The 16,994-nt window shown below is 34.3% G+C and overlaps 1 protein-coding gene across 1 annotated transcript in view; it reads right to left on the bottom strand.

Moving 5' to 3' along the window:
• Positions 1-3,372: 3,372 nt before the first annotated feature.
• Positions 3,373-16,994, bottom strand: part of LOC138315234 (uncharacterized) — an 18,666-nt gene continuing 5,044 nt past the window's right edge. Inside the window, exons 5-9 of the mRNA XM_069256094.1 lie at positions 16,386-16,708; positions 14,710-14,835; positions 12,580-12,688; positions 12,149-12,329; positions 3,373-8,982 (exon numbers count right to left, since the gene is read on the bottom strand). Of these exons, the coding sequence (XP_069112195.1) occupies positions 8,936-8,982; positions 12,149-12,329; positions 12,580-12,688; positions 14,710-14,835; positions 16,386-16,708 (786 nt within the window). The 3' untranslated portion in view covers positions 3,373-8,935. The remainder of the gene's footprint in view (positions 8,983-12,148; positions 12,330-12,579; positions 12,689-14,709; positions 14,836-16,385; positions 16,709-16,994) is intronic.

Raw genomic sequence — 16,994 nt, 5'->3', positions numbered from 1 at the left:
TAATTTTAAAGAGAAAAAAAAGGTATCAAGACTAAGGTACCACAGCACATGTAATACAAATGTACAGGTAAGGTATTGTACATAATCAACAGGTATACAAAGGAACAACTAACAATTTACATACATTGTTCATTAGTATAATATCATACAGGTATGAATATTAAATGTGCATAATATTAAACAGGTATATTTGTACGCACGTTCATTAATGTACAGGTATAATAATATACAGGTATATAACATGAACATGTATTATTATTATCATAATGTTTTACATGTACATAATTATATACTTTAGAAGTACACACATTGTACAGGTAATATATCATACAGGTACATGCGTTGAACAGGTATTACAAGTACAGGTGTATTTAGTTATACATCTAGTACAGTCAATACATATGTAATTATGTAGGTATATATTTTGGACACTACAAATATTATACAGTACCATATACACATACTGTGTATGTTTTTACTTGTGAAACAAACTCCTCTATAATACTGGGAAATAAATCAATCTTGTATGTGAACAAATACGTAACAATCATGATTGGTAAATATAGACAGTGTCATGTGGAACAGAAAGCAGAACATCATTGTGGATGTTAGAGGCAAGGCGGGACAGTAAAGAGGGGTAGGGGAGGGGAATGAACAATTAAAGCAAAGCCGTATTGGCAAGGCAAAGGAAAACAAGAAAACAGTAGAGTGCATTCCTAGAGGTGAGGGTAGAACAAGGGGACAAAAAAAGCATTGACAAGAGAAGGGAGTAAGGGTAGTTCATGGATCATGGGGTGGAAGAGGGTTAAAAAGTTTAAGTAAAAGCCAATGAAGCAGCAGAATACACAGGCAATAAATAGTGTTGAGCCTATATAGTGAGTGCACGGTTATAATAAATTTAGAATAGGGCAGGGGTGGCAATGAAAAAAGGTACGTTTATGGATTTGTAAGCAGGCTAGGATGGGGGAGATTGGGTGAGTGGGAGGGGATATCTCCAATGAAGGGAGCAAGGTTTATCATGGATTTAAGGTTTCTGAATCACTATTTAATTATTTACTGGTTTTAAAGAAATTCCTGGAGTGAAAATTCTGGAGAATTAAAACTATACCAACAACAGCTTGACATGCACAGCACGTCCCAACTCACATTTACTAGAATATAGCCCAGCTTATATACAAACATCTAATCCATTCAATCCTTCAGTTGTTTACTTCAGGTGTCTATAAAACAATTATCTCTCTTATCCACAAAGGCCATGGATGAACATTTGGATATTTTCTATTCATATAAGATCACAAAATTTGCTACAATCCCAGTAACTAATCCTTTGACCTGCACAAATAATTGACATGATTCACAAAACCGACATCAGTGTCACAGATACTTAGCTTCGTACATAACACTGCACAATGGTTTCCGAACAAACATGATCATTGACAGAGAAATCATTGATGCCAAAGAAAGAATTTCACTCTTGCTACTAAAGTGTATTTGTGCACACATTAGTAGTAATGTATTCGACCCAATAAGCCCCCAACCCATATTAGTACCCCTAGTGTTTTTTTTCTTTTTTTTTTTTTTTTTTTTTGCAAACTTGATTTACCGCTATTTAGTAGGATAATTTTCTGAAAGGCTACTCCAAATCTCATTCTATTGAGTGCCCCCTTTTTTTCAACTTTGGCACTTATTGGGTCAAATACGGTAGGTGCATTGAAAAAATAAATTATATTGAACTGATTAGACCCCGATCGTAAATAATTGTGGTAAAAAATGTAGTCAACCCTGTCTATACAGGACACCAAAGAAACATAGCAAAAATGTCCTTTATAGAAAGGTGTCTTTTACACAGAGGTCAATTATATAGTAAAATGCACAAACTGCATGTAGTAGATGATAATTATTATTATAGATAGGTTTTCTTTTTATAAGGGTGTCCTTTATAGACAGGTGTTCTTTCTATAGGGGTGGCCCTTATAGCAGATTTGACTGTAGTTACATCTGTAGCTATTGCTCAAACTCTTTATAAGATTGGTATACAAGTCATAAGGCAGCACACCTCTGGATTCTAATTAATACTGATACCTTAAATAAATCCTATACACATACCTGTCAGAAGGATTTCTCAATAAAGTCAAATAACAGACATAATAGGATTATATGTATGTGTAACAAGGGGGTCTTATTTAACTTGGATATTTAAGCTGTTTACCATAATCATATAAAAGACTACAGACTACAGGAATATATAGGTATATATCTGTTTCAATAAATTAGATATTACATATATACGTTCAAAATAATTATCAATTTTGTAGGTAGCCATAAATGTGCATGATTAAATTTTGACATTTTGACATGAATTTTGTAACATCATAATCACCAGATCGACTGTAAGTTGTTAATTAAATTACAACCAAATTATTCAAAGCTGTTTCACATACAATCAGCAAGGATAGAAATAGGTATGGGAAACGTTTATATAACACATAATAGTCTAGTATTATACATGTACTAACACTATTAAATGAATATTTTTCTTATTATTAGAAATCAGCAGCCAGATGAAGCAAATGAGAGGAAAATCACACAAATATGATTCACATGCAAAATGCATGATGTCACCTTTACCATGACAACAAAATATCCAAATTTAAAAGATTTTGGCAGACAAATTCAAGAAATATTTTGGCAGACATAATCAAGATATATTAACATTAAATGAAGTAAAACAATTTATCTAAATCAAAAATAGCATAGATTCTTACTGTGAATACCAATATCATAACTCATGTATACATATTAACTAAAGCATTTAGTCTGAGTAGATATTAATTAAAGCTTAATGTGTTTCTTGAGGATTTACTAATGATTTTAGATAACAAACTTTACACAATTTTCATACACATGACAAAAAAGGTGTTCCTTCAATAATACATGTACATTCAACAAATTACCCAGGTAACAGAATCTCTGATGTTAGTCAATGACACTGTGTACTATTTGGCAAATAGTTATCATCAACTTTGTAAAGTCAAAATAAAATAAAAGCTAATTGTACCCTTAGAAATTACTATACCGCACCAAGTGTTGGAGAAAAAAAACTAAACAAAAAACAATATACATGTACATATGTATTATTAAAACAATAGAATCAAAATACACAATAATTTACAGAATATCATTTTGTAATAATCAGTATCAAATAAAACAACTAAGACCCCCACAGCCACTGGTCAAGTGTTGCATTTTCCCTCTCAACTGATACCTAAAATTGCTCAAAAAAGTTTGATGAAATGATCATGATCCAGTAAAATTGAAAATGTTTCTTCATTGGCACTTCCAAATATCAAATGTATTAATTCACTAAAAACTCAAATGTATTAATTCACTAAAAATATGTCACTTTATAGTTCATCCTGTCAACAGATTTTTTCTTTAATCACTTAATCACCCCTGAAATTTGATAATGGACTGGTCTAGTCATTGATTTAGAAGAGTGTTCTCTATATGGTAAGGGTTGATGGTCTAAAAGAACATTTTTTTCGTTACACCCTTGTAAAACAGAGTTATGTACCCTTGGGGGCAGTTACATGACTAGGTTACATATGCGAGATAGTAACAAAATAAGGGAAAATACCTATTTTTTTCAAATTTAAACAAAATATTTAATGATATTATAGACACAATCAGATTATCCTTAAATAAGATCAAGTGGATTAAAGGCTTTAAATGTATGTCTAATAGTATATATATTTCCGCAGTTTTATTTCATTCACCCGTGAAGACATATTTGACCTCTTCTTTTTCAAATTCTGGAACAGTTCATTGTTGAATTCCAGGGGTGAATGAATAATATTCTAAAGACTGGTGGTGAATTAATTAGATTATTAATATCATTTTAATTATATTTGTTATAATCATTAAGTCAATAAGCTTTGACAATAACAGATCACATGAATGTAGTTCAAGACTAAGGCATTGCAATTTTTTCTTTGAAAATGATACAGAGTGTAAAATGGAGTATTATCACTACTAAATACAGCTGAATGTTTCTTCCCTAATAACTCCCATCAGCCTGCATCATTTGGTATGGCATTCAAATAATAAAAAAAAACATGGCAAGAGAGTCATGGCTGCACCAAACATGCTTTCAAGCCTGTCAATATATAGCACTAAAATCTCTGTACATACAATTAATCTTCACCGAGGACAGACTCATCAGAATCAACATATAACAAGACAATACGATATTGACAAAACTTATTATATTGGCTCACCCTCATTTGGCAATTTTTGAACTAAAACAAATATTATTTTCTGTCTTATTGAGTGATGTGTCATTGTTTTTATTTCCATTTGTTTTTTCATCATTCACACAGTCAGGTGAAGGTTTTCTTATATATTTTTTTTTGTTTTTGTTTTTTTGCCAAACTGTCATTTTCACACTGAATACACAAGAGAACTATCATTCCTTGAAATCAGTGCTTTTGACAGCATCTTCTCTTAATCAATAAATGCCCTATCAGAAGTCTTATTATATTACAATACTTTGAGCAAACACAAAACATCTAGCACCTAATATCCACAACATTTCAATATGTAAACAGAAAAAACAACAACATACCTCCCTTCTCCCATTCTCATTACTTTTGTATAAAATGTTTATTAGTTTGCTTATTACTTAATGTGAAAATGACTACCAGTATTTTATGAAACACTTCAGAAATGGCTTTCACACATGGATAGTGCCCTTTCATAATGGATGGTGGTGATTTTTGCAGATGAATAATTATTATGGTAAATAATTTTAATAATTCATCAGGTATAATATGACCATCAATATTGCTGGTAGTGGTTTTTAATACCAATATCAATAGATATATTGTCAGAGCTGAAGTAATAATTAAATTATATACTTCTTTCACCATTATACGATACCGTAACAGTACACAAATTATAAAATTAATAGGCACAATGTATTTTGAACGGCTATATATGGTAACATACACATTACATGATCTGATCACAGTTATCTGTTCACAGATTTGATTCCATCTGATCACATCTAAGCAATGAGTAGATAAACATTCATCAGTGTTTATTTTCTGGGCCCAGTTTCATGAACATTCCTAAACTTTAAGGAATTCCTTAACTTATATAAAATCCCCCATAGGAAAGCATTACAGATTTTAAGGAAGAGTCCTTCTTTCCTTAACTTCTGTAATGTTTTTCTATGGGGAATTTCTTAAAGTTTAGGAATGCACTTAATGCTGCACTCTGTTATGTTCTCTACAGATAACCAACATTCTTTCACATGCGATTTAAATTTAATTTCATGAATTTCCCGATCACAGTGAATTTGTGTACATGTATCTCCGCAAATGCATATAAACCTCACTTAATTATTGATAGATATTTACAATTAATTTTCAAATTCCCGAACGTTAATCTTCTTTAAAGTAATATTTAGAAGCCAAGAAAGAACATTGATCTACAATATCACAACTTCAGATGCTCATGATTATCAAACCACAAGCTACAGAGGTTTACTAGAAGTCCATAATTTAAAGATACAGCAAACACTTGTCTAGTTTCAGACAGTCATTTAAAGCTAGAAGTATATTTCAAAGCATGATTCCCCTAGGAATATTTTTACTTGCATCCATTGCAAAAGAAATACATGCAGATTAAACACTTACTGTAGTAAAATGAAAATACTGTCAAAATTAACCGATTCACTGATCATTTGGGGTCAGATGTTAAGGCAACATATAAGATGGTGGTCTATTCATATTCTAGAAATTAAAGATGCTCCACCGCCGACATAGCATAAATGATATTCATTATTTGAAGAATAATTGGTGTATTATCGTATATATATATGTCTAATTAACACAAAAAGTAATATAAAATAATATATTTTGCCTTTGGTACATGCGCAATCAGTACTTCATTCCATATAGGATATAGTGCCACGGAATTTTTTCGGGATGCAATTAATTATTTTTCATATTTTTAACTTGAAGTAAAATTAGAAGCTCATAGTTTTCAATGTTGGTAATGGTGTAAAGTAAGGAACTTTTGTAACTGAAGAAAAATACTAAATCGTCTTCTCCTGTTTTTGATAGTGAAAATATATCATTTGTCTGCGGTGGAGCATCTTTAAAACAAATTGTAATTTTGTTAAGGGATAAAGAGCATTACAGAGATAAGGGGAGATAACTTTTGCATTGTAACTAGGATACTGTAAACCAACGTTCTTTCGCGACTATTAAATTTCGCAATTTCCATTTCAAAACAAGTTGTGAAGATTACTATTCACAGATTTAACAATTAAAGATGCTCCACCGCTGACAAATGGTATTTTTTCACTATCAAAAACAGGAGCAGACGATTTAGTATTTTTTATCAGTTACAAAAGTTACTTACTTTACACCATTACAACCATTGAAAAGTTTGAGCTTCTAATTTTTCTTCAAGTTTAGAATATGAAAAATAATTAATTGCATCCCGAAAAAATTCCGTGTCACTATATCCTATATGGAATTAAGTACTGATTGCGCATGTACTAAAGGCGAAATAAATTATTTTATATTAATTTTTGTGTAAATTAGATATATATATACACGAACAAACACCAATTATTAATCAACTGAGGGATATCATTTATGCTTTGTTGGCGGTGGAGCATCTTTAAATGATAATGCCTACCAATATAGATGATGTAGATAGTTATTCACACGCGAATAAAAGTTGGTTTACAGTATATTGAAGTCTTTTCAAAATTTAAAAAAAAAACAAAAGTGTTTTGATTTCAATATAAACAGGTACTAATGACATGGGAACAAGCTAAATTAGTATTATGTCATTTCAAATCAAGCAGTGCTACAGGTATTTTAATTTATACTCAGTGTAATTATGAATTGAAACTGTAACATCATGTATCATGGGGCACCTGTATTCAACGGAATGCAAATAAAGTCAATTATTGTTTAATTATCTCACCAGCTATTGTTTGATAACAAAACCAGATAACAACACACAGTGAAGGGCTACCAATATTGGTGCTATCTATTTTAGTTACTGAAAGGAAGCAAAATCAATTTTGAGTCACTTAATACTGATGTAATTACATATATCACTGACATTAACATCACAAAAACACTGTTCTGTGTATCTTTCACAGATGAGAAGCATTACGCACGGTGTATACAATGTATTTCCATGGACAACACAATGAAAAAAATATCACAAAAAAAATGTACCAAAAAAATTGTACCAGTTATTCAAACAATCACTTATATAAACTAAGCATTGTAGAATTAGGTTGAGAGATCTAGGAGTATTTTTGTTTCAAAGAGTAACTTTTATTAATACATAATTATTATAATATAATTAAACTCTCAGAGATCTATACTTTATAGAGCTGCTATAAAATATGCTTTCACGACAGTTTAATTGGTTTAACTCTGTATCACCTGCTGGGTTTTATTGCATATTAAACTTGTAACATTCTTTAAAACAAGAGCTGTTGGAGAACAGCAAAGCTTGCCTATTCAGAAAAAGTTGATGTTCAAGTATTTACTATTTAAAAATATCAAGCAGTGCCCTCAGTCTATATTATTTAAACATGGAAATATGACAAATTAACAGACTCAAAAACCCCCTAAAGGGCCCCAAATTGGTTGTATTATCACGTTCAGCATCCATACACATTAGGAAAATAAAATCATAAACATTTATGATGACTTAAGCTTAAACAATAGACAAAATAGAAACTTGCTCAAAAACTTTAACATGGAAATATGACAAATTAACAGACTCAAAAAAAACCTAAAGGGCCCCAAATTGGTTGTATTATCACGTTCAGCATCCATACACATTAGGAAAATAAAATCATAAACATTTATGATGACTTAAGCTTAAACAATAGACAAAATAGAAACTTGCTCAAAAACTTTAACATGGAAATATGACAAATTAACAGACTCAAAAAAAAAAAACCTAAAGGGCCCCAAATTGGTTGTATTATCACGTTCAGCATCCATACACATTAGGAAAATAAAATCATAAATATTTATGATGACTTAAGCTTAAACAATTGACGAAACTGAAACTTGCTCAAAAACTTTAACGTGAAATGGGACGCCAATGCTGACGCCGGTGCCGACGCCGGGGTGACAACATTAGCTCCCCCTATTCTTCAAATAGGCGAGCTAAGGAACATATTTATTACACTTTTAAATTAATGACAGGCTAAAACAAATTAATAACATGTAATTCATTAATTTGTATTATAACTATTGGTTTGCAATATTTTTTAGAAATAAATTCATCTTTTTATCTGACAATTCGACTTCAATTAACTTAAAAATGATAATAATGCAAGGTTATAACTTATACAACCCCAAAAAAAAACGAAATATGTTTGCGGAGGAGGAAAATTGAGTGTATTTAAATACATGGGACCCCATCTTTAATCACAGTTATTCTATTGTCTGTGATCGATATAAGTATGAAAGGAAATTCCTGCTGCGACTTTTTTTTTAAACAAGCTGTCATAATTTTTTTCCTTTTAGTATCACCTTTAAAACCCATATTACTGAAAGAAATTATGTGGTATAAGATATGAATACCCTATAGCTACATTTTTAGAAAAGAAAAAAACCACAATACAAAAATTCATACTAAAACTATTTTTTTTTCATTACAAAATTGACCTTTAACCTCTATGCTGACCTTGTGAACTTTGTTTTCATGAGCAGGAAGTTGACCTCAAAATCTGGATGTGTTGACATTCATAAGCTGCAGGGAGTTGATATTGGAGCTCTGTGTGTCTGTGCCGAAACTGTTAATGGGTAACAGGAGAGAAGCCATAATGATCCATGGCTCTGATGTACATGTAGCAGTATCACTCTCAATGAAATTCCAAATACTACTGGTGTTGTCCAAATCCCTGAAGACTATGAGAGTTACCAACACCTAAAACAGACAATTGCAATGGTAATGGCAGTTTCTGGTGAAATATTAGTGTTTTTATCTTCAACTCACTCCTACCCCCCCCCCCCACCCCCACCCCCCCACCCCAAAGGATCATAAAACCTAAACTTAAGTTTTTGTTTAGCCAATAAAACATGATATTGGCAAAGTCTAAAGTTAATTTTAGAATTATTAGTCTGTTTCATGATATTGCGGCCTGCTCTGGAAAAGGTGTTCTCAGATATGTACCTACCTTTGTACAGACATTTTCAAGCTCTCACTGTAAATATTTTCATGACAAACAAATTCTATTATTCCTATTATAAATGTTCTCAGCTAATGAAACTGTACTGGTACTGAAATACAAATCAACATGATAAAGACCAGTGGAAATATGAAATATGGAAATGGTTTTATTAAGCAACTAAAAGGACCTGTTACAGCTGCCATTGAATTTTGCCAACAAACCAATTTAACTCAAGAATTACGCGTAATTATAAGTATCGCTGTACCGCATTGTTGATTTATTAAATAACTATAATGGAATATTTAAAAACATCGGAGAAAAAGAAAAGAAAAAGTATAGTTTAGCATCACTAAGTTTCACAGCCTACCCTGAAATGAATCCTGCAACAATTACGTGTGTTGAGAATCCTTTAGCTATGTTTTAAGTTTGGTTTGGATTGGATTGATTTACAGTTTTTGAGAAACGGAGCTAAACACAAAACTTTTAAGTCAAGTCTTATGAATAGTTTAGCATCCCTAAGTTTCACAGCCTCTGCATCCCAAGGCCTGAAATGAATCCAGCCATAATTCAGTGTGTTAAGGTGATAATGATGTCCTTCACCTATGTTTAAAGTTTGGTTAGGATTTGACTTAAACTTTTTGAGAAACAGAGCTAAACGCAAAACTTTAAAGTGTAATGTTGACGACAATGCCGTCGCTGGAAAAGTAACACCTTATAATTAGTATCGCCTTCGCTAACTATCATCGCGGACGATACAAAAACCCAGGTGCATTTTATTGTAATATGACACAGAACCTGTAAGATACCTTTCAAAAAAAGGGGATGATTTTAACGGTCATCTGACTATTAGTACAACATAGTCGTTTAAAGATTTTAGCCTATTTGCCGCCCGTGACCTTGAATGAAGGTCAAGGTCATTCATTTGAACAAACTTGATAGCCCTTCATCCCAGCATGTACCAGGTCCAATATCAGTACCCTGAGCCTTCTGGTTCTTGAGAAGAAGTCGTTTAAAGATTTTAGCCTTTTTGACCCCTGTGACCTTGAATGAAGGTCAAGGTCATTCATTTGAACAAACTTGGTAACCCTTCATCCCAGCATCCTACAGGCCAAATACCACTACCCTGGGCCTTCTGGTTCTTGAGAAGAAGTCGTTTAAAGATTTTGGCCTTTTTGACCCCTGTGACCTTGAATGAAGGTTAAGGTCATTCATTTGAACAAACTTGGTAGCCCTTCATCCAAGCATGTCACAGGTCTAATATCAGTACCCTGAGCCTTCTGGTTCTTGAGAAGAAGTCCTTTAAAGATTTTAGCCTATTTGACCCCCGTGACCTTGAATGTAGGTCAAGGTCATTTTTTTTTAACAAACTTGGTAGCCCTTCATCCCAGCATGCCACAGGCCTAATATCAGGTCTCTAGGCCTCTTAGTTATTCACAAGAAGTTGTTTAAAGAATTTTAGCCTATTTGACCCCTGTGACCTTGAATGAAGGTCAAGGTCATTTATTTGAACAAACTTGGTAGCCCTTCATCCCAGCATGCCACAGGCCTAATATCAGGTCTCTAGGCCTCTTAGTTATTCACAAGAAGTTGTTTAAAGAATTTTAGCCTATTTGACCCCTGTGACCTTGAATGAAGGTCAAGGTCATTTATTCGAACAAACTTTGTAGCCCTTCATCCCAGCATGCTACAGGCCTAATATCAGGTCTCTAGGCCTCTTAGTTATTCACAAGAAGTTGTTTAAAGAATTTTAGCCTATTTGACCCCTGTGACCTTGAATGAAGGTCAAGGTCATTTATTTGAACAAACTTGGTAGCCCTTCATCCCAGCATCCTACAGGCCAAATATCAGTACCCTGGGCATTCTGGTTCTTGAGAAGAAGTCGTTTAAAGATTTTGGCCTTTTTGACCCCTGTGACCTTGAATGAAGGTCAAGGTCATTCATTTGAACAAACTTGGTAGCCCTCCATCCCAGCAACCTACAGGCCAAATATGAGTACCCTGGGCCTTCCGGTTATTGAGAAGAAGTTGTTTGAATGAAAAGTTTACGCACGGCGCACGACGACGGACGGTGCATGATGACAATAGGTCATCCTGACCCTTCGGGTCAGATGACCTAAAAAGGGGATGATTTTAATGCATGTTGCCCACCAAGGTGTACACTAGGGTTCTTTATTTGTTCCAACACTATATCAAATTGATGTTCAATTTCGTAAAACATTTCTTCATATTCTCAAAAGTTTGTGTGGCTTAAAAAATTTAAATAAAATTTTACAGGGTATTAAACAAAAAAATTGCCAAATTTAGAGACCATATTTTTAGCAATAACAAATTTTCACCCATTGGCAAGTGGTACACCCAATTTAGTCTCTACTACACCAAAAATATTTTGTAATTATTTGGACAAAAAAAAATTAACCCTGGTGTCCCCCTCAGGAGGGCAACATCAAATCATCCCTAGTACAGCCCCTGGGGCCTTTTGAATTTTTTAACGGTATTTTATAGGTTCTATAGTACTACAAATTTTATAGGTTCTATAGTACTACAAAATGCACCTGGGTTTTGTTAAACTTGTTCGTGGGCGAAATTCAATGGTAGCTGTAACAGGTCCTTTGAACCTCTTCTTTCTCGTGGGCATGGATTTGAGAGCTTCTGTTGTTGTTCTTTTAACTACACATGTAATAAAAAAATCTCAGAAACTGGAACCTGTTACTTAACTATTATATTATACTACATGTTACTTATTGTACATGTACATCATATAGCAGATGTGACCCTCTATTAGTTGCAGAAAATAAAGCAAAATGTTGTGGTTCTAGATCTTGTGAATCAAATTTTTGTTTTTCTGCAGAAGGGAGAGTTCAAAGAATTTGCAATATTTAAATGTCTAAACACCTGTCAAGGGTCAAAGTTCAGAGGTTCTCACCTGACAATGGCCAGACGTTTCTATTGGCTAGAGGGTCACTCCATTGCATAGATACAGGGCGATGTAATTGGTTGACAGACTGGTCATATGACCCTTCCGCAGCCTCTTCATTGGCTAGAATTTGTCCAGGCTGGTTAAAGTTCTGGTTTGATGGCCACATACCATGCAGCTGTTTTTCATGCTGACATAAGAAAACAAAGACATTTAAGGGATATGTACCCTTGTTTACACACAAGAATGAAATAGATTCTGAGACTGATGCGTCTGATACGTAATAAAACACTGATCAAAATGGGAAATTCAGTACAAAATTTCATAAAGATATAATAATTATTGTAATAGATGTTTCAGTGAGATCTTGTACATGGAAATTCCTACAATCTACTGTTACATATAATCAAAACAGTATCTACGGATGAGTGAATGCTTACCAAGACATCTGAGGCACTATGTGGGCGGAGATCATCACACGGAGGGGGGCGGTCGAGGTTGGGCGATTTCAAACCTGGTTTCTGGCTTTCGTCATCACTACACCCTCCCCTGTGTAACAAGTACAGGATCACACAAACTATAGGAACTTAAAGATCAAGACGTACGAAAACATTCATTTTGTAATTACAAATAACAAATGCATCTCAAATGAACTATAAATTAAGTGACTTTACTGTTAACAGCATTCTTTTTATTCTCTTGATTTGAAGCTACATTACTTTGAAATAATGTCTGAATAATGATAATACAACTTAAAGATGCTCCACCGCTGACAAATGGGATTTTTTCACTATCAAAAACAGAAGCAGACGATTTAGTATTTTTCTTCAGTTACAAAAGTTACTTATTTTACACCATTACCACCATTGAAAAGTTTGAGCTTCTAATTAAAAACTTCTTAAAAACATGAAAAATAATTAATTGCATCCCGAAAAAAATCCGTGCTATCTCTTATATGGAATGAAGTACTGATTACGCATGCACCAAATGCAAAATAAATGATTTCATATTATTTTTTGCGTTAACTAGACTTATACATACACGATTAAACACTAATTATTGTTCAAATGATGAATATCATTTATGCTCTGTCGACGGTGGAGCATCTTTAATTTATTTGAGTGACAATTATGTCTCATTAACAAGAGGCCCATGGGCCTTAACAGATTTTAGCCATTTTGACCCCTGTGATCATGAATGAAGATCAAGGTCATTCATTTGATCAAACTTGGTAGCCTTTCATCCCAGCTTAACGCTACAGGCCCAATATCAGTACCCTGGGCCTTCTGGTTCTTGAGAAGAAGTTGTTTAAAGATTTTTGCTTTTTTGACCCCTGTGACCTTGAATGAAGATCAAGGTCATTCATTTGAACAAACTTGATAGCTCTTCATCTAAGCATGTCAGGGGCCCAATATCAGGTCTCTAGGCCTCTTAGTTATTCACAAGAAGTTGTGTAAAGATTTTAGTCTATTTGACCCATGTGACCTTAAATGAAGGTCAAGGTCATTCATTTGAACAAACTTGGTAGCCTTTCATCCCAGCTTGCTACTGGCCTAATATCAGTACCCTAGGCCTTCTGGTCCTTGATAAGAAGTCGTTTAAATTAAAATTTTAGCCTATTTGATCCCTTTGACCGTGAATAAAGGTCAAGGTCATTCATTTGAACAAACTTGGTAGCCCTTCATCCAGCATGTTGCAGGCCTAATATGAGAACCCTGAGCCTTTCGCTTCTTGAAAAGAAGTCGTTTAAAGGATTTTAGCCTATTTGACCCCTGTGACCTTGAATGAAGGTCAAGGTCATTCATTTGAACAAACATGGTAGCCCTTCATCCCAGCATGCTACAGGCTAAATATCAGTACCCTGGACCTTTCGTTTATTGAGAAGAAGTTGTTTAAATGAAAAGTTTACGCACAGCGCACGGTGCACGACGACGGACAGTGCATGATGACAATAGGTCATCCTGACCCTTCGGGTCAGATGACCTAAAAATGCTACACTGCTGACGAGTGGTAATTTTTATCTATCAAAAACTGCAGCAGATGAATTAGTATTTTTCTTCAGTAACAAAAGTTACTTACTTTACATTATTACCATTGGTGAAAGTTTGAGCTTTTTATTTAACTTCAATATAAAAGTATTTAAAACAATTAATTGTGAATATGTTAATTAGACATATACACTTGAATGGTTTTGTTTCATTAAATGTTGTATTACACATATTCATGTTAATACAGGTAATAGAACCCTGGATGCCTCTGTGAAATTCAAGTGGCCCACCGTGCCATACAACCACCCAACCAATAAAACTATTTATCAGTATTCTCAAACTTTTGTTTCGTCAATTAATGCAGGATGATAGTAGAACCCTTAAGAAAAGATCAGACAAGGTCAGTGGAAAATCAAACGGGGTTTGGGGCTTCAGGAAAGCACTTGCCCTGAGAATTTTGTTCAGAAATATATATTGTCATTTTCACCATCTTCCTCAATTTTTACCCATAAAGAAATAGGAAATATTAGGAACCTCTCCACCCCCGATATACCTGTTTGTGCTTGAGAACTTGCAGCTTACTTTGAATCTATGGCATGTACAAGGTCAAGTCCCACAGCAAAGAATTGTTCCCCACAGGACGAGTCGTCGCTGAGGTCGTCAGAGTCCTGAATGGCAGACCAGCTGCTGTTGAGAGTGTTGTCAGACCTGTAACATCTTCATCAGCTTAACAACCAGTAGAAAAAAACATGAGAGTCTGAAACCATGTCATAGAAATGCTTAAGAGCATTACTGTAAAAGTGGTATTCATAGAGTGAATCTCTGCGAATATACAAGTTGTGAACATATTAACAGAGATGGGTAAATGTAGGTACTCGTCCGCTAGCCCAGACATGTGAATTTGGTTGTCTGACAAGTGAATCTTGACAGCACCCTTGTGTGTTAGACAAGTAAAAAAATTCTGACACTGATTATGACCTGGGCCTTAATTATATTATACAATGTTTATGTTTCATTCGCAAAATATATAAATCCATATTTTTGTTTACGGTTTCTTAAGCAATAGATCCAAGAGGAATCTTGGAGCCCACCAAAGAATGATTTATGTCTGAAAATGGAAAGAGGGAACTTTTCTCTGCTTTTCAAACTTTTTCAAACATACTACATATAAAATTTGAGACATATCGCTTCAGTACTTTCTGAGAAATAGCAGTAACAAACTTCAACTATCAAAATCCAAGATGGCTCCTTGGCGGCCATCTTGCTGATCGATCGGTCCCAAATTGAAATATGCACAATTCAACAAGGGCCCTAAGGGAACCTACATATGAAATTTGAGAATGATCCATTCAGTACTTTCTGAGAAATATAGTAATAACAATCTTTAACTATCAAAATCCAAGATGGCTGCCAGGCGGCCATCTTGTTGACCGACTGGTCCCAAAATGCAATATGCATAACTTGGGCCCTAGGGTAACCTACATATGAAATTTGAGAAAGATCCCTTCAGTACTTTCTGAGAAATAGCGATAACAAACTTGAACTATCAAAATCCAAGATGGCTGCCTGGCGGCCATCTTATTGACCGATTGGTCCCAAAATGCAATATGCACAACTAGGGTCCTAGGGGAACCTACATATGAAATTTTAGACAGATCCCTTCAGTACTTTCTGAGAAATAGTGATAACAAGAATTGTTAACAGACGGACAGAGGGACGAATGGACGGACGGAAGGACGAACGACGGACCACGGACAAATAGCGATTTGAAAAGTCCACCATCTGATGATGGTGGGCTAAAAATTGTGACAATCAACTGAATACAGCTAAAACAACACATATACATATGTTCTTAATTATATGAAAAATATATATTGAGGACAAGTGAAAATGCCATTTGGACGACTAGATTTTAGAGAAGCACTTGTCCAATGGACGAGAATATTTCCAAGTTTTTCCACAGCTCTGTTAACAGGTGGCAAGTTTTACATGATGGGAAAATAACCAATTTTTAAAATATCAAGTGATGTGTAAGTGATCATAGATACTGTACACTTTTGACCTGATCACAGAATTGTGAGAAGCTAGAATTTAATTTGTTAGAATTTAATTAACTAATTTGAAGAGCATGATTACAGAATTTAGATTTCCTAGAATTTAATTGATAAATTACTCATTTTCAGTCATATTCACAAAATATTGGACCTACAAAAATAACCAGCTATATGTATGAAATTTCAGAGGAGAATAAAACTTACCCATGGCCTGCAGAGAGGCCAGCACTGTTGAGTGGCCATGTCCTATTGTTGTACCGTGTGTCTGGGAAACCACCCCACTGTAATGCCCCAGAGAGGTTCTGCCCCGACCCCATGGGGCTCATGTACCCATGGGAGGGGCGATGGCACATGTCGTGGGAGTATCGCCGTGGCACAGTATTTGAACCAGAGAGATCTGGGAAGCCAAGCTGATGGGATGACAGTGAGGCAGTTGGAAGACTAGAACGATGCGGCCAAGTATTACGACCTTGACCCCCAATACCAGTAAAGTCGAGACATCCGTCGGACCGTCTGTGTGTTGGCATCTGTCACATGATGCAAAATACATGTTAAAATGATATACCCCCGGTACTGCTCACCCAAATCGTTAGGATTTCTTTCATTATAAAGATTTTGTTTTCGAAAACTATTTAGCTATATTATTCCACATTAAAATTTCATTCATACTTTTCTGAAAGAGCTTGCTATACAAGAACTTTATACATAAATGTATATTGAGACCCTTGATCTGATTTTTAGGTCTCAAATGACTTTGAAAAGCTGTGGAATTATTTATCTGATACTATCAGATAAGCTTTGACCTTCGATTCA

This window comes from Argopecten irradians, chromosome 2, assembly GCF_041381155.1.
Source record: "Argopecten irradians isolate NY chromosome 2, Ai_NY, whole genome shotgun sequence".
In the NCBI taxonomy this organism is placed as follows: domain Eukaryota; kingdom Metazoa; phylum Mollusca; class Bivalvia; order Pectinida; family Pectinidae; genus Argopecten; species Argopecten irradians.
The sequence above is the reverse complement of the archived record's forward strand: the minus strand, read 5'-3'. Positions and strand labels throughout refer to the sequence as shown.